The following is a 23,361-nucleotide window of genomic DNA, read 5'->3' as shown; positions in this document are numbered from 1 at the left end:
CTACAACACAATGCCCAAAAAACACAGTTATAAATGTTTCATTTAATTTTTCTGTATAGGGGTGTTGAAACCCCACATATTACACACACTCTTGGGGTAAAACAAAGACAGTAGATTCATTTACCAATGATCTGGATGATTTCTGCCAGTAGAACTCCGTCTGCAATATCCTGTTGCAGGTCCTTGATCAGTCTCTTGTGACCAGACTTGGCAAGGTAGTGGTTAGCCCAATCTGTGTAAATCTGTATGGGAATAACAGAGGGAGAAAAGGTTAAGGTATTTTGGCACAAATACTAAGAAGTTGGACTATTCCGAATCAGATTATCCTGCACTTTTTATTATAGTATTAAAGTCTTAACTTTTGTGATAAAACAGCACAATCCTTTAATCAAATTAAAATCTAATGTTTGTGATAAAAGACAGAAGACATAAAGGACCAACTCCTCAAGATAAGGAGGCGTGAAGGAGCACTAATCTCCTCCCCCTCCCCCCATTCTTAAATACTATCCTCAAGTGTCGGGTAGAATCCGTCACTTGATAATTGACTGAGTGAAAGGACTTGGAATTTTGAAAAAAAAATTAACATAAATTAAATTAATAAACTATGTAAAACAGACTTGGATCAACATGTTACAGAATAGCAAAAAAAAAAAAAATTTTTTTATTTACAATAACCCAGTGGAATATATTTTGCTCATTTTTTGTAACAAGATTTATTGTATTGTAAACACATTACCCTGGGGTTCTCATTTAGGACCACCAGCCGTGTCTTCAAACACATAATTCATTGAGGTAGAAAAAAACAGCATTTTCTTTTTAAAATAAAACCTGTATGTGCTCTGCACACAGAAGCAAAAATCTACACGTTTAAAAAGACCTTTATACTTAAGTAATGGAGTCTAAAATAGCCACTAACTAATATATTTACATTTATTTACTTAGCAGATACTTTTCTCCAAAGTGATTTACTAAAGAGGTCAACATATTAAAATAAAATCAGTTTGGGGGACTGTTTGGGAACAAGAGTTACAGGACAAAATTGATCACCACAAGTAAAGAGCTCAGAACAAAATACAAGCAAGTTGCAATGTTTAGGTTACAAAACTTAACAGCTTAGTTAGATGGAAATTTACCGAACACAAGGATCTTCAAATGGTTCTTAAACATATTGAGGGAGTCAGAATTCCAAATGAAGGTGAACACCTTGATCCACAAGCTAAGAATTACACATGAAAAGAGTCTGGACTGAGATTTAATACCGCACAGATGTAGCATCACCAGAAGCCTTTCATCAGCAGACCTGAGTTGGTGAGAAGAAGCATAGGACCTCACAAGTGTCTCCATACATATGAGGTGCTGACCCATTGATTTCTCTGTAGATTTGAACTTATGTGCTTACTACGGAGAGCTAGTGTAGTGATCTGAGAGAGAAGTGACATGTGTCTGCCTCAGCTGATTGAACACTAGATGTGTCACCTCGGTTTGAATCATCTGCAGCAGCTTAGTGACATATGTCTGTACTCCAACCAGCAGAGTAACTAACACCTTTAACGTTTTTCTTGTCATTTGAAATTAGACTGGACACAGTATTTTAAACATAACAAGCTCTCAGAGCTGTACAGACAAGCCCATCACATTAGTAAATATGTCCAACAAACATACCGATTAATACTTATACCCTCATTTTCAAATAAGAACATTTGACAAATGACAGGAGACCATTCAGTCCATCAAGCTTATTTGTTTTGCTGATATCCCAATATCTCATCTTTAAGGTTTCCCAGGCTTCAGCTTGTACTATATGTCTCAGGATTTTGTTCCAGATTCCCACAACTCTTTGCCTAAAGAATTAGCTCCTGGCTTTAGTCTTAAATGCACTTCCTCCCTTAATTTCCACTGATATCCTTGAGTACATGATTTACCATCATGCTGAAATGATTCTGCTGGATTTATTTTATTAACGCCTTTGAGGATTTTGAAGACCTGGATTAGGTTTCCACACTAAACACATTTAATTCTCTGAGTCAGTCAGAGCAGAACATGTCCTTAAGTTCTGGGACACACTTGGATGCTCTCTTCTACACAACTTCAAGTGCTGCTGTGTCTTTTTTACAGTGTGGTACTTCAGACTAACTAGTGCATTATGTAGTCTAAGCATAACATCCCTTGATTTATAGTCAACATTTTTTTATGATTTAATCGAACATTTAATTTGCATTTTTAATTGCTTCTGCATATTGCTTAGACAATAAAAATATTATGTCTACATAAATCCCTACATCTTTTTTCAGAGATTGGACAGTGCCTCCCATCTTGTATTTATAACTGACATTCCTTTTACCCATGTGTAGCACTTTGCATTTTTCTACATTTAACTGCATTGTCCAAGTGTTAACCCAGTTCTGAAGCTTGCCCGGGTCTTTTTTTTTTTTTTGCAGCCTCTTCGGTGTGTGCCATTCCTCCAGGTTTAGTGTTATGTATGCATTTTACAAGTTTACTAACTATACTTGAATAAATGTCATTAATATGAATCAGAGAAAGTAACGATCCAAGGACAGACCCCTGAGAGATTCTACTGATGACCTCACTTCACGTGGAGCATTCTCCTCTTATCTGTACTCTTTGTTTCCTGCTGGCTAACCAACTTGAAATCCAGTTATGTAGGGTCACCTCTGGTGCCTAACGTGCATAAGCTAGCTCACAGCAAGGCAAGAACCATTCCCGGATGTGGCCCAGTTTCATTACAGGGCTTACTCACGCACACACCCATAACAGAACATTTAGAGTTACCAACTAACCTGACATGCACTTTGTTTAGAATCTTGGAGGAAAACTGTGTGCAAATTCCATACAGATAGCATCAAGTCATGGCAATTAAATCCATGAGGTATTAGTGCAAACTAGTGAACAATCCCTATACAATAACAAATGCCTTTAGAAAACCTATTATGCAATACTAATTTTGCCTTTGAGCTGCACCACACTATATACAGCATCTGACATCCGTCCACTTCCTTTCACCTGCATATCCACTTAGGGGTTATGGTGAGCTGGTGTCCTACCCACAGCAATGGACTCAAAGTAAGACCCCACCCTAAACAAATTGGAAATGAATCAGTGGGCAGACTACCATACCTGTGCTCACACAGCAAAGTGGTCTTTGGATTCAGAAAACAAACCAGAGTACAAGGAGAAAACCTTGGCAAGCAAGTAAGCTTCATAAGGAGAACTTGCTAGCCATTTCTGTCACAGCTGATATAAATATCACATCTAATAAAACTTAAAAAGCAATAAAAATGAAGAGAACTTATCGCCGAGTTTTTTACTCTGGACAGAGTATTGTTTGCAATGTTATAGTAACACTTCCATTCATAATTAGGCAAAAATTGTAACTTTAATTATTCTTGAAAAAAGAAATGTTTCCAGGATTAGATTTGAACCCAATCTCTTGGAAATGAGGGGCAACAGAACTAATGACTGATCCACCTTACCAAATAACAATCATTTGTAAAGTTCTAATAAATACATTTGTTAAAGTGAATATCCTTTTTAAGTATTTAATTATTTCTGATGTGACAATGGAACCTTTCCTTCTTTGTGTCTCACTACCCTAAGGATCCATATACTCTAATTGTGTAAAGGCAAAATTAGTGTTAGGTTAAAATTTAATATTGAATTTAGTAAGTGGTTTGTTGTAAGCATCGACACTTTTTAGACAGTGCTCAGCAAGCATTTTTTCAAAGCCGTGTCGTATAGAGTTTAGTATGTGTACACATACACTCACCTGAAACACAAAGACGTCTGGTATGAAAGCATACTGATGCTTTTTTTTCCCCTCTATTGTAAACAGCAATAAAGCCAGAAAATTATTACTTTCAAGAGGAAACTACCTGAATTGGCGGCTGCAACTACATATGTGATGTCTAAAATCCTGGCTGTGTGCACTACTCATCAAGTACAATTTCTGTATATTAAAAGCATTTTTATAACAGTCAGATGCCCAGTCTACTTCTTATATGTCCTGTTTTGTGTCAGATATACTATTTTTTTTTTGTTTGATGCTTTTACCTAAAGCACCTCACAAGTCGCCAGTGTATACAAACTGTTTTTTCTTCTTCCTGCAATGGGAGCATTGAGAAGATGGGTGATGTGCTCAAGGCCACGAAGTGAGGGCGAGTTAGGACAAAGTCTGCAAAATGATGGTATGTAGTCCAATGTCTTATAGAATATGAAACAATATTTATAGTCAAATACGTACTTTTCTACACTAGGTTAACTGGTGACCTTAGGCTCACCCATTTCAGTGTGTGTGGTTGTGTGCCTGAGTGTGACAGACTGGCACCCCACACAGGGTTCCCAACATAAGCCTAATTTTTCAGGGACAGGCTGCCTTGAACTGAATAAGTGGTGTTAAAAATAAAGGGATTGATATTCTTTCAATCAGAGTATATTCTGGTTAAATAAACGTTCACAGAGTCACACAGTAACAGTATAACTTCAACCTTCTTTGCCATTTAACCTCCTTAGTAATATGAATGATACAAGTTTCCATTTATGCATCCATAAGTTTTAGATAAAACTGCCTTATTCTTAACATGCAGGTATGTACATAGAATGAAATTTCAAGGTAGTTGCATAAAAAAAACAAAAAAAAATTTGTACACTAAATAAAGATTTGAGAACCTATGTTTTTCATGGCATGCATTGCGCAAGCAGAACATCAATGTTTTAGATCTTTGGTCTTTTCCTATATCACTTTATCCCATAAAAATATTTAAATTGTGTAAAAAGTTTTACTCTCTTGATTGAAAGAGTACAAAGTGGGCTACTTTGAGACATTCTTCATCTTGCAGAGTGTAAATGCAAAGTGCCATATTTTGTTACAAAGTCAGTGATACACTTCTACTAAAAAATACATAGAATTTTTTTGGAACTGGATCTATAAAAAACAATCCAGAGTGCATTCATTTAATTCATATATACTTTCATCTATAAATTTTTCAACACATGGCAACTGAGAGATAAAACCTGTTCAACAAGCATTTTGTGTATGAAGGCACCAAGATATCAGTCTGCTTGAACAATTTAGCAACATTAAGACAAAATATGCGTGCTCTCACTGTTGTTTCCATTGAATATTGCTTTGTTGCTCTTCAAAATGTACTTTATAGATACAAAGATAAAGTTTATACTAAAAATCAGAAGCCTCTTCTGTTTTCAGCCTTGGCAAAAGACAAAAACTCACTTATCAGTCTACACTACTATCTTTAGCATTTCTTTTATGTGGCACTACACATTCAAGGTGATATGCTGTATTTTCAGCAGGAATTTAAAACAACAAAAATGAAACATTTCATATTAACAGTTCAATTGTCCTTCTAAGTCTGAAGTTGTAAATGATGGCCAGAAACATATGATCATTCTTATGTTCTCAAAAATGCAGAATTTCAAAATGTTTTTATACTAATTAATTTCTATCCATCCAGTATCCAACCCACTATATCCTAAATACAGGGTCACGGGGGTCTGCTGGAGCCAATCCCAGCCAACACAGGGCACAAGGCAGGAAACAAACCCCGGGCAGGGTGCCAACCCACCGCAGACTAATTAATTTATCTTTAGAAAAAACCTTTCACATTCATTTGACTGAGAGTATTGCAGTATGACCAAGAATAGTGAACAGACTTCTGCTGTATTATTTATTTATAGATGGTTAGCAGCTGAAAGTGTAGGAAACATACGGTAGACATAACATAAGCATAAGCCAGTTAATACATTTTAGTGATAAAGGCTTTGGATAGTAAAGGTTTAGTAGAAGAGACCACAAGGGTTACTGGGTGAAAGGTCTGCTGTAATGCAAGTTACGTAAAAATGTGATACAGTTGACTTATTCTGTTGACTGACTGACTGAGCATGTAGGCTATTTACACTGTATGCTGATGGACATGGCAGACTCTAGAGGGGTTAAGCTGAGCTATTTTTTTAATATTAGTTTTAATGACTACACTGAGAAGTGGCATAATGAACTGGTAATTTAAAGGCCATAACTTCAAGTCCACTGTACAGAGATAAAGCCTCTCAGTGCATTAGTCTTTTCTGCATATTATTATTATTTTACAAAATTCGCCACAGTGATGTGGACCTGACTAAAACCTGTATGTGGGAAAAAATACAAGATATTGGTTCTAAGGTGTCTTTGTTATTTACTTTACTTACTGTGAGCCCAAAGGTTTATTATTTAACATGCATTACATCTACTGGAGTTTTTATTAGATTAGATTAGATTAAAAAAAGCTTTATTAAAACCATGGAGAAATTTCCAATTCTATTACCAGTTGACCTTACCTTATTTTAACATTCATCCATTTTTGTAACCTGCTTATCCAGAGCAGGGTCATGAGCCATCTGGAGCCTATCTTTGATATCACATGGCCCAAGGCAGGAATAACATCTGGATAGGTTGCCAGTCTATCACAAGGTGAGCTCACAAACACACGATTTAGCAAAACCAATTCACCTAACCTGCCTATCTTTGGACTGGAGAAGGAAACTGCAGCACACGGGGGAATCCAATATTGAACTTAGGAGACATGCAAACACTAGACAGTGAACACCCAGGATGCGAACCACTACCACTGTGTCACTATTCCGCCTGCCTTATTTTAACATATATTACCTTACTAAAACTTATTATTTAACATTATAGCTCTATTGCAATCAATCATAAAGCAGAATTATTGCAGATCTTTAAATGATAATCTTTTATTACTTCTGTGCAAAGAAAGGGCATGTGCATTATGTTTATGTTATGTTATATGAGTAAAGTTGGCCTGGGAAAGACAGGGCAATGTCCAGAAACAGCTGCTGTGTTTAAAGAGGTCTGGCCTGACCAGCTGAGTTACTAAAGTAACCCTTATATGAAATTCTATTTTGAAATAGAATACATTGATCTGAAATACAAGGAGTCTACTATATTTGTGAGGATTTCTGTAAACTCACAATCATAAATAAATTCATAATGGGTTACCTTAAACTGTACCTACTGTAGAAATACAATCCATCATAAACAGACCAGCAACATTTATATGATATACTGTAGTATTTTTCTTGGGTGAGCGCCATCCTAAGGCACTTTACATGTACAGACACACAGATCCCTTTACAGACAGGTAGCCTACAAGTTAGGTTAAGTGACATGCTCTGGGTCATGCAATGAGGCAGAAACTGAATGACAACCTTGTGATTTTCAATTCTGCACCCTACCAGCCTGCTCAAAACTCAAAGATCATTTGAATAAAGGAATACTATATGTACTTGATCTTACCTTAAGCAATCTTACTGGATCTATGAATTTATCAAAGAGGTTCACATTTCTTAAGGGTTTCAGTTAGTACTTCATACATTATAATTCCACCAGAAACTTGACAGACTTAACAAAACAACGAGTTAAATATCCTAAAAACTGTAAAAACCCTTTACGAACTAGAGTAACAGGTTATCTAGTATCTCACCCAGACAGTTCTAAAAAGATCTCCACTTTGGCTACAGGAGCAGTAACCTGTCCTATATTCATCCTAACCATTTGTGTAAAGAAATATCTTCTGTCCTCTTTGTAAATCGACATTTTCTTTAATGTGCAGTATGTCATTCTCTAACTGAAAGAATTCTGACAAAACTAACAGACAGACAATAACTTTGTATAATTTTAACGTTTACCCCCCCACCCCGGGTGGAATTGAAGAGTCACATAGTGTGGGGGAGGAACAATCTCCTCAGTCTGTCAGTGGAGCAGGACATTGACAGCAATCTGTCACTGAAGCTGCTCCTCTGTCTGGAGATGATACTGTTTAGTGGATGCAGTGGATTCTCCATTATTGACAGGAGCCTGCTGAGCGCCCGTCGCTCCGCCATGGATGTCAAACTGTCCAGCTCCATTAATCATTATCATTATCATTGTTAAGAGCTGCTATAACTTTTATATATCATGGATATACAAACTGAACATGCAGTGGTACATAACTATCTCACATTTTGAGAACTTTTTCAAAACAAAGCAGAAATAAACAATAAAGTAAAAATATAGTTTTTATTTTTAATGAAATGAACTAGTCACATATAATTTCTATCTCTTGTGCATTTTGTTTATAATCTCTTAATGTTAGCTTTGTAGATGCAATATGCTGTTATTATGGGTTTCTTAAAAACCAAAGAAGGTATCAACCTGCTATGCCCTATTGTTTAGCAGAGTGATTGCGTTACAAACAATCATTATTCTTTGCAGAGCTGAAATGCAAGTCTCTTTGTTCATTGGTGGTGAAATAGTTCTTTTCAATGAACAATCAGATTTAGAAAGAAACACATCCTTAAGGATTTTAAAAAGATAAAGGATTACGACATTCTGACAACACACAGTATTTAAAAAGAACTAGTGGCAAAATCATTTTCTTTGTTTCAGAAGGAATGTTTAATAAGAAGTGAGGTGCATCCTTACTGCACCGCAGTGATTACACTGTGTTCATTATTATTTCAGAATGTGAACTTATATGGTTGTGTCAGCTTGAATGGATGACAATGAAATATTTCTGAGCTCTGTAAGTTATCTAATATCATCAGCTTTTACGAAACGAAACCATTCAGTTCAATACAATTCATCAAAAATAAATGTCCAGAATAATGCTGAGTCAAACATTTTGAGAGCTTGCCAAAGACCATATTTGAGCAACATCATTGGGTAAGTAACTCCATGTATTTAAACAATCACTGCATAAAAATCTGTCTAAAAATCTGTCATGTAAACCAGCTTTCAACTGTGTTCCTCCATGTCTTAACTGGAGGACAACTAACAAAGCCTCACCTATGATATACAGTAGTCTTTTCTTAGTCAATTGAAAAGCTGAATGATCTAACTACTAATATTTCACAGATAAATAGCACAAGAGGGATTGATTTAGGAGTCAAATAAATGCATTTTATGAGATCATCATGGCACATTTTACACATTCTCCTTTTGTCTGTGTGCACTTCCCCATCATGTTCTGGTTTTCCTCTCACAGCCCAAATAAATGCATTTTTAATTTAATTATAAAACTGGTTGTGTGAGTGTATGCTTAGAAGTGAGAACAGGCCCTATGATGAGCTGCTGATCTATCCAGAGTTTGTTCCTGCCTTACATTTGATGCAACTGAGATAGGCCTCGTCCTCTGTGACACTGAAATGGATTAATCAAGTTTATGATGGTATGTAAATACAGAGGCTACAGGCACCTCACCTTTAAATGGGCAAAGTCAAATGAAACACTGATCTAATAAAGAGTTGCCTTAACAATGTCAGTCGCATGGAGTTTGATTTAGTGCAGCTCATACAAATAAAATATCAATACAAATGTGCAGCATTAAAACAAAAGTAACCATCATTCATGAATAGATCACAAACAGACAATTTAAAAAGAAATATTCATCAAAATACTGCAGACACATTTTTAGTTCAAGATGATAAGTTTGAGTATTTCATAGTTTATAGCCAAGTAGTTTGATGCATGTAATTCCTGGACTAGACTAACTTTAGCAATTGTCACGCATGCGTGTTGGAAGACCTCACAGGCTCAGCTGAAATGTGTAATAACCCAAGGGGGGCGCTATTGCTAACACTGTCATCTCTTTCTTTTTCCACAGTGCTGAGAAGCTGCCCAGTGAGGACAACTGGCACCACCCCTTCTGGTTCGGTCGCCATAAGAACCCGGGCCTCTTGGAAGGAGGTGTCATTACTGGCATGAGCAACCCGCCTGATTGGAGCTCCACTAGCTAACCAGAACAACAAAGCCATTGTGTTTATCCTCGATACCTCACATAACAGGAAGCATACACCGAAGAGTGTTTCTTTTATTTTGTCTTTATCTACAATAAATAACTGGGACTACCCTGTTGGCACCCTAAATTTTCTTGCTTTGTGGAGCTGTCATTCCTACACCCAGCCACACCATTCACCAGTAGGAAGAAGGATAAAAAGGTGAAGGAAAAGGTCATGACCACTTTACAGCTCATTCTGGGACAGCAGATAAGAGTGAACCCACTGTGGGTAGGTGGTGACCACTGATTTTGGAAGTGATGCAGAGCACTGTCTATTTTCTATCCTCGGAGGACAAACTGAAAAGTAAAAATGCTTTCAATAATGGACCTTACTTATTTACCTACTCATAGTCTCTTCACTTATTTATTCTTTTAATTAATTAATTACTTTTCACCCAGCAGACAAAACCTCCTTTAAAAACATTGCAATGCTGATTGCACTATACTTTCTCTGTAAACTTGAATATAAGCAGCATCTTCTGCTAACTGTTACATGCTTAATTGCTTTGCAAAGGGTTCCAAGACATTTAGCTTCACAGCTGCATTCTGTACCAGTCTGGGAAATCTTTTAATTATGAAGTAAACAAACATTTCCTATTCTACCTTTGTCATCATTGATGACATTTTCATTTTTCTGATGAGTGTTTCAGTAATATACTATTTTAAAATCTTAAATACCCTGTAAAGCACTTTGTGATTTATGCTAGTATATAAAGTAAACACTGAAATTAAGATTTGCTATACATTCATTCAATGAACTGAGTACCCCTTGCAGCACTTGTTTCATTGCTCAATGAAAAACTGGTAAAATTAAATCTTTTTGCCCATTTTCACAAACCCCCTTGTGATTAAAACTGCAGCTCTTTGCTTACTACCCAGAGAAGCACCAAGCCTACTCTAAAACAGATAAACTCATTTGGCAAACAAATTAATGGGCCAATAAGTAGGCAGACTCCAGCATCTGAAAGCTTTGCCTCTCCATCATTACTTTTTTTTTTCATTCTTACTTTGATAACGTATCACAGTAAAACTTCAAAAGGCAACATCTTCAAAGGCTCATCTGTTGTGGCTTTTGTAGGTTTTACAAAAAAAAAAAAAGAAAAAAAAACACATTACTGCTGTGTTGCGCAATCACTCACGTTCAAAAAACCACATTTATACAGCCTCACTAATGTACTTCCTTAGAAAAAAATCCCCAAACATCCCATAGCTTACGCATTCCTTCATTAAGTGACCAGTCAGTGACAAATCAGTTAGAATGATTCAGCAAGAACACCCAAGCTTTGTCATGATGAACGTCAGGAGCCAGAGGTTAACATTTACACATATCTTTAGGTTTCATTGTTCATATCTTTGGCCTTCAGACCTCCAAACTGACAGAAAACACTGGGAAAAAAATCCAAAGCAGCTTTTCTGGGAAATGTTACTGATCGTTAACCATTAGTCCTGTTACTTTTACACATTCCTCTGTTTGACATCCTCCCCCCCCTCCCCCCCCCCCCAAACTCATTCCTGCACCAACTTTGTTAGTATTAAGGCATCCAAGAGATATCCAAATATAGACAGGCAGCCTTGGATCTCTGATCACGCTGAAATTACAGAGCAAATCCTGAATGAACTGAATTCCCTAGCAACTTTCCGAAGTTTTTTTTTTTTCCTTTTCTTTAAAATGACTAATTCCTTAAGCACTTAAGGAAGTCAGAGGAAAACACAAATTGTATGTGGTGGTGTTTCCCTCCTACAGGAATACCTCACATGTGACTCAGAGTGTTGTTAAAGAAAATAACTTGGCTAAGGCAGGTGCTTAAACTGAAGAGCATGCATCTTGAAAAGTATACTTAAAGCAAGAAAATGTGTCCTCTAAACTACAGCAATAAAACTACATTACAATCAAAACAGAATAATCCCTCATTGGAAATAATTTTGTGATGCAGTTTTGAATCATCTTACACTTCTAAAGCAAAGATAAACCAGCCCGTGGCTTTAGTAACTGATAAAAATGCCAAATCATGAACACATCCATTTACTGAAAAACGCATTTTCTTTAACCATGACCATCATCCTTTATAGGCATAAAACCAGATCAAAAATTGTCAAAATGTTTTGAAAAGCCTCAAAGACATGAGTGCAAATAAATACAATTATAAAACATTAAAATATTACCTCCAGTATATACAAAATAAGTAAAAAGTACCTCAAAATAAAACCAACAGAGTACATCTAAGTGTCTGAACTCTGATTTTGCAGGCTTAGAACACAAAGCTGCATTTCTGTGCCTCACTTCAATTACTCGTTTTGTTTCTGGCAAGATCTGTGGCTGGCTTGCTTTTGCACTGCCATCCTTAATTTCTCCTTCTTCCCTGTTTCGCTTTTCTTGCCATCATTGTTTGTTTTTTGTTATTTTTTTAAGTTATAGACTGAAAAGAACTAATCTGCTCAAGCATGAGCCATTACAAAATTTCCACTGCCTCAGTAATCAATAAGCAACCATTCCTCCCCCTCCCGTCCCTTTCATTCTCCAAAAATAAGGCACTCGATTACCAAAAACAAGCTTTTTCCTTCACCAGCAGGCCGAAAATCAGTTTAAAAAGCTGCCTTAGGTACCTTGTGAGTGAGTAAGTGGAGTCTTTCCTCAGCATACTCTCTAAACAAAACAATCTGGTCTACGCCAATGTGACTATGCTTTGCAGATAGCAGATGGATTACTCTGTAGTCTGATCACATTGCAGTGTCTGTCGGCTTGCAGGTACAGTGTACTCTGTGTAGCCTGCAGTAGCTCCAAACTTCCTTTGGGAGGTGATAGATGCATGCAAAACTGAGCCACTTCTGGACATAGAAACTGTCAGTTGTTCGTATGCTGTATTTTATCACAGAATATCCAAGTCTGATTGCCAATATAAGAAACCACTTTTATAAGCTGTTTTACAGTATTGCCATATGTGTCCCAGACCCCACATCCATATTTCCACAAGATGTGAAACAAATTAAAAGAAACAGCCTAAAAACATAAGCAGCCATGGGTTTGCATTGATTTTTGTCTCCCTCTCTCTCTCTTTCTCTCTCTTTTTCATTAAACTTCCATTTTCAATAACTGTTTCCAGCTCATTAAAGCTAAAAGCAAGACTGAAATAAAAAGAAGAGAAAAAAGAAATTAAAGCATTCTGGCTTTTAAGTAATGTTTATTTCCTAGGAAACTGTGCACAAATGAAATTGGCACATTTTATGTTTCCTACTGTTTTGATACTTTAGTTCTCAGAAAGGATGAAAGAAAATATCCAATTATACATGTGCTGTTATGGCTGTAAATTGACCATATGGTCACTCATTTATATGCAGTTAGCATCTCTGATGCAAATTGTATACACAGTGCATGTATATATATATATATATATATATATATATATATATATATATATATATATATATATATATATATATATATATATATATATATATACTGTAAAATCAGTATATATTGTGAAGGACGAACAGGAGTACCAGCCAGCATGGACGCCACTCCCTTACCTGGCCAAGAGGCCTTGATAATGGAGGTCCAGGGAGCGATATCTTCTTTTCATGCCAGAATGCAGAGATGGAAGGATGATGCAAAGGCTAAGTCAGGTGTGGGGTCCTTACAACCGCTGAGCAACATCAGGGATGGATTCGGGACCTGGAAGGTCTGTACACTGGTTGACTGCCTTTTATGGACAGAGCACTCCCCCATACACCAGGTGGCAGCATCCCATCTAGCAAGCCTCAGTATGGACACCTGCAGGACAGCATGGGATTTATGATTTCATGGGCTCCATAGGGAGCTCTTATGTTACAAGGACCTTGGTGGACCAACTTAATGCTTCCTGGGGGCCATAGACTAATTTCTGGAATTACTGTAGGATCTCGAGTTAAACATGAGCCCTCCACTCGACTCAGGAGGATTTGGAGTCAGACATAGAAGAGGGAGCTCTAGAAAAAGAAAGGAAAAGGAAGGGAAAGAAGTGAGAGTTGTGCTGCATTGCTGAATTGCGCTGAAGGTATTGTTTAAATTAAAAGTGTTTTAAATGAACTGAAACTGTTGTCATTCTGTTGTGTCTGTGAGTCTGGAGTGCTAACATTAAAATAAATACATTTGTATGTGTTAGTCACAATAGTCAAACCGAAAGGACAACTCCTACAGTCCATAATGTTTTACAGCATGTTGCATATAAGATTCCCAGACAGCAGCAGCTTAAAGCATGCTGAGCAAACTTTTGCTGTCTAGAGATATACATAGGAAGTCTTTTCTTCCATTATTTTTTCATTCTTCCTTTATCCCATTCAATATTATGTTGACTCAGATCATTATAGTGAACCAGCAAGCATGAGCTGGAAACAAGTTCTGAGTGAGCAAGATGTGAGATTTGAGCCTGCAGCCTTTTCTAATTCCGCTATTAATCTTTAGTCACTGGAGTAAATGTTTTGATCATTTATTTTAAAAGTACAATAGAAGATAACTTACTTTAGCAAGAAAGTTCTACAGTTTATTATAGCTTATTATAGAATCTTGCAAATAGTTTAATTTGTTAGAGAAAAGTTTGGTCATGAAGCTGCATAAGCCAGGGGATTTGCAAAATGTTCTTTATGCATTTAGATAGATAGATAGATAGATAGATAGATAGATAGATAGATAGATAGATAGATAGATAGATAGATAGATAGATAGATAGATAGATAGATAGATAGATAGATAGATAGATAGATAGATAGATAGATAGATAGATAGATAGATAGAAAAAGAATAAAATAATAAAAATAAAAATATATAAAATAAAATAATTTAAGCAATGAAGCAAATATAAATATCATTTTAATGTTTTGAACAGTGCAGTATCATGTTGGGTGGCACTCTGCTGCCTTACAGCTCCAGTAATTCTTTCCCTGCTCACATTATCTGTTTGGATTTTGCATGCTCTTCCTTTACCTGCAAGTGCTCTCTCCAGGTACTGTGGTTTCTGCTAGTCAGGCAAATTTATCCAAAGCACTGACAACCAGCATGCCTTCAAAACTGCCTGAATTGGCTCCATCATGCAATAATTAAGTACTAGATTATGTACTTGAAAAAAAAATGAGGCATGGATAATTACACAATGGGGTGGTGTTGGGGGAAGCCTTGTGGTGGTTTGGGATGTGGTGTAGCAGTTATTGCAGCAACTTAACAGCTCCAGAATGCTGGCTTCAGTCCTGGCTATTGGTGTGAGTTGTCAATGTCAATTTGTGTTTTCTCCTTGTACTCTCGTTTTGTGTACTGCAGATTGGTTGATAATCTAAACTGACTTTAAATGACTGAGTTTAAGTGTGCATCCCATCCTGAGATCAATCCTTTCTTTTGCAGAAGTCTCCATCAGATAGGCTTCAGCACTTTGTGGCACTTTATTGGGAATATGAAAAATGAGTGAATGAATGAATAGTTAAACTGGGCATGTAAAATACTAGAACAGAGTGGTGCTGACATTCCATTATTTAATACAGTAATAATAAAATATTTAAAAAGCCAAGAGCATTTCCAAGTTCAAATACCCTATTTGGGCTACGGAGTCAGTGGAGTTTTCCAAGTTCTCTTCATTTCCGCAAGGTATTTCTCCTGGTCTTTGGAACTTTTCCCACATCGTACACTATGTACACATTACTATTATTATATTATTGATGTTGCTGCATATTTGATCCTTCGTGTCTTACAACTTCAGGATACCATACAATTAATCGCATTGGAACCCAAGTGGATTAAGTGTCTTGCTCGAGGTCACACAGTTAGTCAGGCACATTAAACTGTCAGCCTAGTGGGGATGAGAGTGGCCTATACTTAAACTGGCACTCTGCACAAGTTGGATTCCTGCCTTTGTGCTGATGGGATAGGACATTCCAGTTCTGCCTGGGAATAACTTAGGAAATGAGAGAACAAATAACTGCAAGGTCAAATAGCATCCATAGACAGTGTAGTAAAAGTGGATGTAATAGGAAACTGTAAAATTATCAGTGCATTTCCAGCGACTGAATTGCTATGATACAGCACATTGTGACACCCACCACACAACGATTTTCAATCAACCTGCTAGTTTTTCAGTTCTAGAAATATGTGAACAATCGAGCATTGCATTTGTGATTTAAAAATTCTGTTATTTCATTTTCTAAACCTACTTATCTTATTAGAGCTTTCGGAATCTGATGTCTATCCCAGCAGAATAAATAATAAGAAAGGAACCAGGCTTGAAGGCCAATTCAGTTGCAGGGCACACACATACACACACATACATACACATACTTGCTGAGTTTACATTACCCAATACTGTAAATGGATGTGAGCAGAAATACCTGAAGAAAACACACAAACACAGAGAGAATGAAATTCTCCACACACACACAATGATGAAGCTGGCGGTCAAACCCAGATCTGTAAAGCCAACCAACCACGGTAACTCTGTGCCATCTAGCAGAATAGTGACATGACAACAATAAATCTATTAAAATAAAACACACCTCTTCTGTGCTGCTGTTCTAAGTTCAGTTACATTTCAACCAGCTTTGCTGTAAAGAACAATAACTGTATACCTTGCCTTTCCTAAAAATGCTCATGTAAAGTCTATTCATTTTTGTGATGACTCGTCACTTTGATGCCCATCTACTTTAAATACTTGAACTTTATAAAAAAACCACACTACCAGAATTTGAAAATACTGTAAATCTAACAGAAGTGATAACACAGAGACTCTCTCTCAATACCTTCCACATATCACAGCATACCTCCATCACCATCAGCTCTTTTTTTCAGTTCTTCCTCATTTTTTACGCAGTGACATCCTTTACTTTCTCATCTTTTCTTACCTTTCTTTCATTTCTTTATAACATGTTCCTTTACAGGTTCTTAAAGAACTTAAAGTGTATGCAGCAAGTAATGCATAGTCGTGGAGAGATGCTAGTGAGTCATATTTAACTGAAAATGTATTTTGAAGGCAAGTTCAAACTAATCAGAAACGTATGTTTTTGGCACAACAAACACACTTTACCTTCTGATGTGTTTAATTTCATTTTTGAAGAAACCAAACTTCTGTTCTTTTTCTTTAAAACTACAATTATGCATTGTGTTTGAAGGGCTCATATTTACTGGATGTAAAGTTTATGAAAATTCAAGGGACCACAAACCTCTTCATTTAAAAAAAATGATATTTAATTATTATACCAGAGTAATATGGACAATAAATTAGTACCTAAAACAACACACGTAAAGGAAGCATTAAGTTTTTAGGTTTATTTGATTTGGCTTCATTTGACTATTATGTCTCTTTCATTCATTTGCACTGGAATGTTTTCCTATGCCTACATTAAAGACAAAAAAATGACTGAGGAAATTAACATAAAATTAATATTGTATAATTCATGTAAACAAATCATTAACAGTTGAAATGTGCGTTGCATAGCATCAACTATCAGCTATCAAGCAGGAAATTCAATCCACATAGGGTACCCTTAAGACACTCATTAGGTTCTGTTGGAGAAAGTTTGACAGAATTTCATTGGAGCAATGAACCATGGGAACATATTATACACATGCAATAGGTTGTACGAGTTTGCCGATTCCGTTTCTTTCCACTGTCGTTATGGCAGTATAAAAAGATGTTTCTGACATATCAAAAGGAACAGTTTCCTACGGTAGTATAACCAATGCTTAAAGGACAAAAAGTTTTCGATGTTGATGTGACTGAGTATTTTAAAAAGATGGCCTCTGGATAAAGCTGAAAGAAATCTCTAAAAAAGGTCACTGTAGGAATAAAAATTTTCCTGCAACTTCTGCGTTTGAGTAGCATATGATACTGTATTATTGATAAAAAGAATGTGTAATTAGTGATAATTGGCAGTACAATCTTGTGGGTAAGGCTGAAATGTCGGACCACCTTCTGGATTTGTGTATGACCCTCATTATGTTTATCACCATTACTGTGCTGTGATTATATTACAAGTAAGTTATAAAAGTTATACTGCACATGTAGAGACTTATAAAATGATGTTTATCCTGACAGCTACCACATAAATGCTGGGTTATTGGTCCAAATCGGTGTGAGAGTAAAGTACTGGCAGCTGCCTTGCCACAATTTTATTGTAAAAAAAAAAAGGTGACAGTATTTTTAGGTCTACGGTATAATTTTGTAATAAATAACAGTTTTTTCTTTACAACACATTCCATCAGAAGGGAATGTTTAACCATAGCCAGAAATCCATGCACTATAATAAATATGCCAATCAATAAACCATTAGAAAGCATTGCCAGGGTAAAATCCCAGTATGCAGTTTGCATCAGTAAAGTAACAACAACCAATACCAAGTATGTACCATTTAATTATACACAATAAAAACAATTCAGTGTTTAAGGAAGTTACGGCACATTGTCTGATGGGGAAGTAAAGTTTGCTTTTGTGGTGTATGGTGTCCTACAGGTGTGCAAGTTTATCAGATACAATCCACCATAACTCAGCTTCCATAACCTCAAAAAGCCTTCAGCACGCAGGGAAAAATAAGTCTGATAACTTTGTTTAAGTTTTTTTCCTACTGTGCAAAGGTATGCATTTCACTAGGAACAATATGGTAAAAGGGGGCATTTCCTTATGCAAATATCAACTTCGGTGTTACTGAAACAGCACTTTACCGTTTTACATTTTACAGTTGTTTACCTTCGCTATTTAACAGTTTTACACTGTAACATTAATGGAAATTTTTTCAGTGTAATTGTAATGCATCAGTAAACAGTATGTAGCATATTTTGAAGGTAGAAAAATATCAATTTTACAGAACTTGGCTGCAAAAAATAATGAAAAGTATTGTTTGAGATATACAGGTAATTTTCAGTAGAATATAAGGTAACTTTCCTTTTTGTCAGAAAAGGTATTTTACTTTTACAGTATTTTTACCGTTACATTTACTGATATTTTTTACAGTGTATGTAATATAAAACTAAGATCTGTGTATCCAGTGCATCTGAACAATCTGATCTTCAATCTGGCCTTGGTGTGATTGGTCAGTTTGTCTTTGGCGATACAATCAAAAGAAGAAGTGTGAGTGTGAGACGAACAAGGAGAAGTCAAAGCATACGAGGCATGATGATAGTGTTGCCTTCAAAGACAGCAAGTATAAAACCAGACAAGTGTTGAGAAACGCACCTCGAAAATAATAATAGAATCTGAGAAGCTTTATTGGAATCCATTCGAGAGAAGGAGCACCAGTAAAGGTGTAAAACACATGCTTACAGAAGTCACTTTCAAAGGCTGAAAGTATAAAACCAAACAGGAAGTGAGAAAAGCCCCTCAAAAATAATGAGTCTGAGAAGCAGGTTTTATGGGAACACACCTGAGAAAGAGAACACTGGTTAAGAGATGTTCATATATATATACAAATACAGTGAAAAGGCGCTGATGGTACTCGTAGAGCAAGAGATAGCAAATGTTTTTAACTATTATCTCTATGTTCTTTATTCAAGTGAGACAATGAAGTGTAACATGCGTGAAGCAGAGCAGTACGAGGATACATGTGTGAGCATGGCTATAAGACATGAGAATGTAAGACATTTGATCATTCAGTTGATCAAGCCTGTTTGGTTTACTAATAGTTAACTTCTCTGAATATCTCATCTGGATGCTTTTAAGAAACTGTCAAGGTTTCTACTTCATCTATATGATATGGAAGTTTGTTCCATATTCCCAAGACAATGTGCATCAAGAAGAACTTTCTAGATTCATTCGTAATTTCCACCAGTGTCCTCAAGACCGCAAGCCTGGTTTTCATTCCTTCTCCAACCCCTATCTAAATAGAGCTGATCTGGTGTTGACTTAATGAACTGTTCGCTGTACAGAATATCCCTACTTTATTCTCAATGCTGTTATGACATGCTTTTCTTTTCATAGGTGAAGCAGTAGGTAAAGCAGGATAAGAAAAGGAATATATACATGAATGGTGTTAACATTTAAGAAGCTGACTTATTAATATCAATCCTCTATGGTGCTGCCGATTCCTGATTAAATGTCAGACCTTTTACAAGATTGTATGCAATACTGTGGATATGACCCTCTGAATAAGCTTTTCTTTCACATGTTTGAAAACTTACATTTCAAAATGTCATGTTTCTGTACTTATTTATACCAACTTGAAAAAATGAAATGGAAAGAAGAAATGAACTGCAAGACCCATACTTCATAAGTTGGAGAACTATTATCAAATTTGGTATATTAAAATGCTGCAAATAAAAATGGACTAGCGTCAAGCAGAACATCATCTCTTTAGGCAGTTAGGCTTAGTGGCCAAGCCAATATCTGCCAATATTGCAACTGCATAAAATGAATAAAAACAACTAGGTCATAGGTGTGTACATTTAAGTGCCTTTGGATGCTAACACTACTGAATCTTCTTAATGTAGTTTGTGGTTGTGTAAGTTAAAGCCTATCCTAACATAACTAGGCACAATATTAGAGTCAATCAAAAAAGGGGCAGCAGTTAATATCTGTGCACACTTACATTTACACCCATACTCTCTCGTAAAGGGTCAATTCAGAGCCACCAATTAACCTTACCTGTGTGTCTTTGAGGTGTAGGAGGAGAAAGAGAGTATCTAGGGGAAAAAACCCAAGCAGACATGTGGCAAAATCACAAATTCCACACAGATACTAAAAGGGCTAGAATACAATCCCAGGTCACTGTCTGTTAGGTTAACTTCCAGACAGTGTTCAGAATCCATTAAGAAGGCAAACAGAATTTTGAGTTATATAGCACACTGTGTGGAGTACAAGTCCAAGGAGGTTATGCTCAAGCTTTATAATGCTCTGGTGAGGCCTCATCTGGAGTACTGTGTACAGTTTTGGTCTCCAGGACATAGCAGCGCTAGAAAATGTCCAGTAAAGAGTCACTAGGTTGATTCCTGGGGGTATAGGGAATGAATTATGAGGAAAGATTAAAAAATCTGAGCCTTTTCAGAGATGATGATGTCAGAGATGACATAATTGAAGTGTTTAAAATTATGAAGGGAATTAGTACAGTGGATCGAGACTATTATTTTAAAATTTGTTAATCAAGAACACAAGAACACAGTTGGAAACTTGTTAAGTGTAAAGCATTAGGAAGTTATTCTTTATACAGAGAACCATGGACACTTGGAGTAAGCTACCAAGTAGCATGGTAGACAGTAAGATTTTAGGGACTTTCAAAACTTGACTTGATGTTTTTTTAGAATACTTAAGTGGATAGAATTGATGAGCTTTTTTGGGCTGAATAACCTGTTCTTGCCTAGATAGGTCTAATGTTCTAAATGAAGGCTTTAAAATGGCAAAGTGTGAGGATTAGTGTGCTTTACTGTGAATTGTTGCCCCATACATGGTTGGTTCCTGTCTTAGACCAGAATAAGGTTGGCCCCTGCAAACCAGACATTACATAAGTGCATTCAGTACATGCTGAATGCACTGATGGATGGAAGTTAAAAATCAAGTAAAATGAACACATATACACTGTACCAATAGAGAAAAAGAGCAGTACGTTAGAAAATATTTTGAACAGAATTTTAGAAGCCTCTTTCTGAAGTTGATAAGATCTGTCTTTAGATGGAAAACTACATTTGACCCTTATTCATAGCTAGAAACTCTGTGGGTTTTGCACAGCAAGAAGTTGTGGGAGGTAATACTGAATAAAATTGTAGCTGCAAAGAACATACTGCATTTGAGGTCAGCAAAAGGTATCAATATATGATTTTAAGTTTTATTTTCCAACACCAACACATAACACAATGCTGTTAATGGCCAAAGCCCATTACTCTATGAAGTGTTTGGTCTGATCAACAAACTACTATGGAAGAGGATACTAGGTTAAAAGTAACAGTAACACTAGTGGTCTAGTAGGGACCTCTCATCCTCTTTGACCATCAGTGTCATTCAACTGTAGGAACTGATGAGAATGATTTGCAGAAATTTTCATTTTTGGATGTATTCAATCAAAGACCAATATTTTTTGATCATTCCTCTTTTGGTGTTAATTTTAATATCAATGAATATGTTCTCAGGTTACTTTGTTGATTTTCTAGTCTAGTTTCTTAAACCCGCCACTGAAAAAAACATTTTTTTTAATTCTCAGCGGCATGCTGACTGTGGACTAACACGTGTAAAGTTTTCTAAGTTGATTTGAGTGTGTCTGGGTAGTGTTACATAAATCAAAATCGATTGCAGACTTAACCCACACATTGGTGATGAAATATAGCCGTGTTTTTCACTGCATATTTTACTTAGAATTTACCACTAACTTAGAGCACACAATGAATATATCATGTTTGTGATTTCTATTCTCTCCATTTATTTTTGGAACACACTACCGCTTTTAGGATTTGGGAAATCAAAAACTATACTGGAAACAAAGTGCATTAGGCACAAACAAACCTTATTACTCTGCCCTGATGAAAAAGGATGGTCCTAAATGATAATGCAATTATGTAGTCAAAAATACAGTTATTTGGCATGCTGAAGGTGCTAACAAATTCTAGTATTGAAATCCCATAAATAACATTTTCATTTGTTTATCGCACTTCACCTTATATTCATTCAAAAACTTGGAAGATATGAGCTTGGTACCACCATCTTATATAGGAAAAAGGAACTTATATCACAATATGCATTGTACCATCATGTGACCAGCAATGACTACAGCTCTGATGAACAAGATGGCTGTGCCTGTAACAAGACAGCAGAAAATGTCATCAAACATGATAAAAATGAATAATAAATAAACAAACAAATATCAAAATTAAATGTAAACAGGATAAAAATAAAAATATGACTCTAGTTTATCTTAGATCACACTCATTCATTTTGGGCCATCACAAAAATGGTATTCTAGCAGGACAAATATATGGACAATCAGAAAGCTATGTTAAATGGAGACATTCCTGTTGGTGCTATTGCACGGTTTCTTTTTTAAGACATTTGTGTTCATTAAATTGGGATCACATGGCTGCTGCCCCAACCAACGCTTTAGTCTATGCTACAATTTTGTGGCCATTCACAATAGATAGATAGATAATTAAATTTATATAGCACTTTTCTCAGTACTCAAAGCGCTATCCACACAAGGAAGAACCGGGAAGCGAACCCACAATCTCCTTACTGCAAAGCAGCAGCACTACCACTGCACCACCTGTGAGGTGATAGATAGATAGATAGATAGATAGATAGATAGATAGATAGATAGATAGATAGATAGATAGATAGATAGATAGATAGATAGATAGATAGATAGATAGATAGATAGATAGATAGATAGATAGATAGATAGATAGATAGATAGATAGATAGATAGATAGATAGATAGATAGATAGATAGATAGATAGATAGATAGATAGATACTTTATTAATCCCAAGGGGAAATTCACATACTCCAGCAGCAGCATACTGATCCAAAAACAATATTAAATTAATGGGGGAGGAACAATCTCCTCAGTCTGTCAGATAGACAGATAGATGTTGC

The 23,361-nt window shown here is 36.1% G+C and overlaps 1 protein-coding gene across 1 annotated transcript in view; it reads right to left on the bottom strand.

The window, feature by feature from the left end:
* nav3 (neuron navigator 3) overlaps nt 1-23,361 on the bottom strand; it is a 573,826-nt gene that overhangs the window by 404,407 nt on the left and 146,058 nt on the right. The window contains 1 exon segment of the mRNA XM_051926210.1: nt 125-242. Within this exon segment, the coding sequence (XP_051782170.1) occupies nt 125-242 (118 nt within the window).

The sequence above is a fragment of the Erpetoichthys calabaricus genome, chromosome 1 (assembly GCF_900747795.2).
Source record: "Erpetoichthys calabaricus chromosome 1, fErpCal1.3, whole genome shotgun sequence".
NCBI classification, from domain to species: Eukaryota; Metazoa; Chordata; class Cladistia; order Polypteriformes; family Polypteridae; genus Erpetoichthys; species Erpetoichthys calabaricus.
The sequence above is the reverse complement of the archived record's forward strand: the minus strand, read 5'-3'. Positions and strand labels throughout refer to the sequence as shown.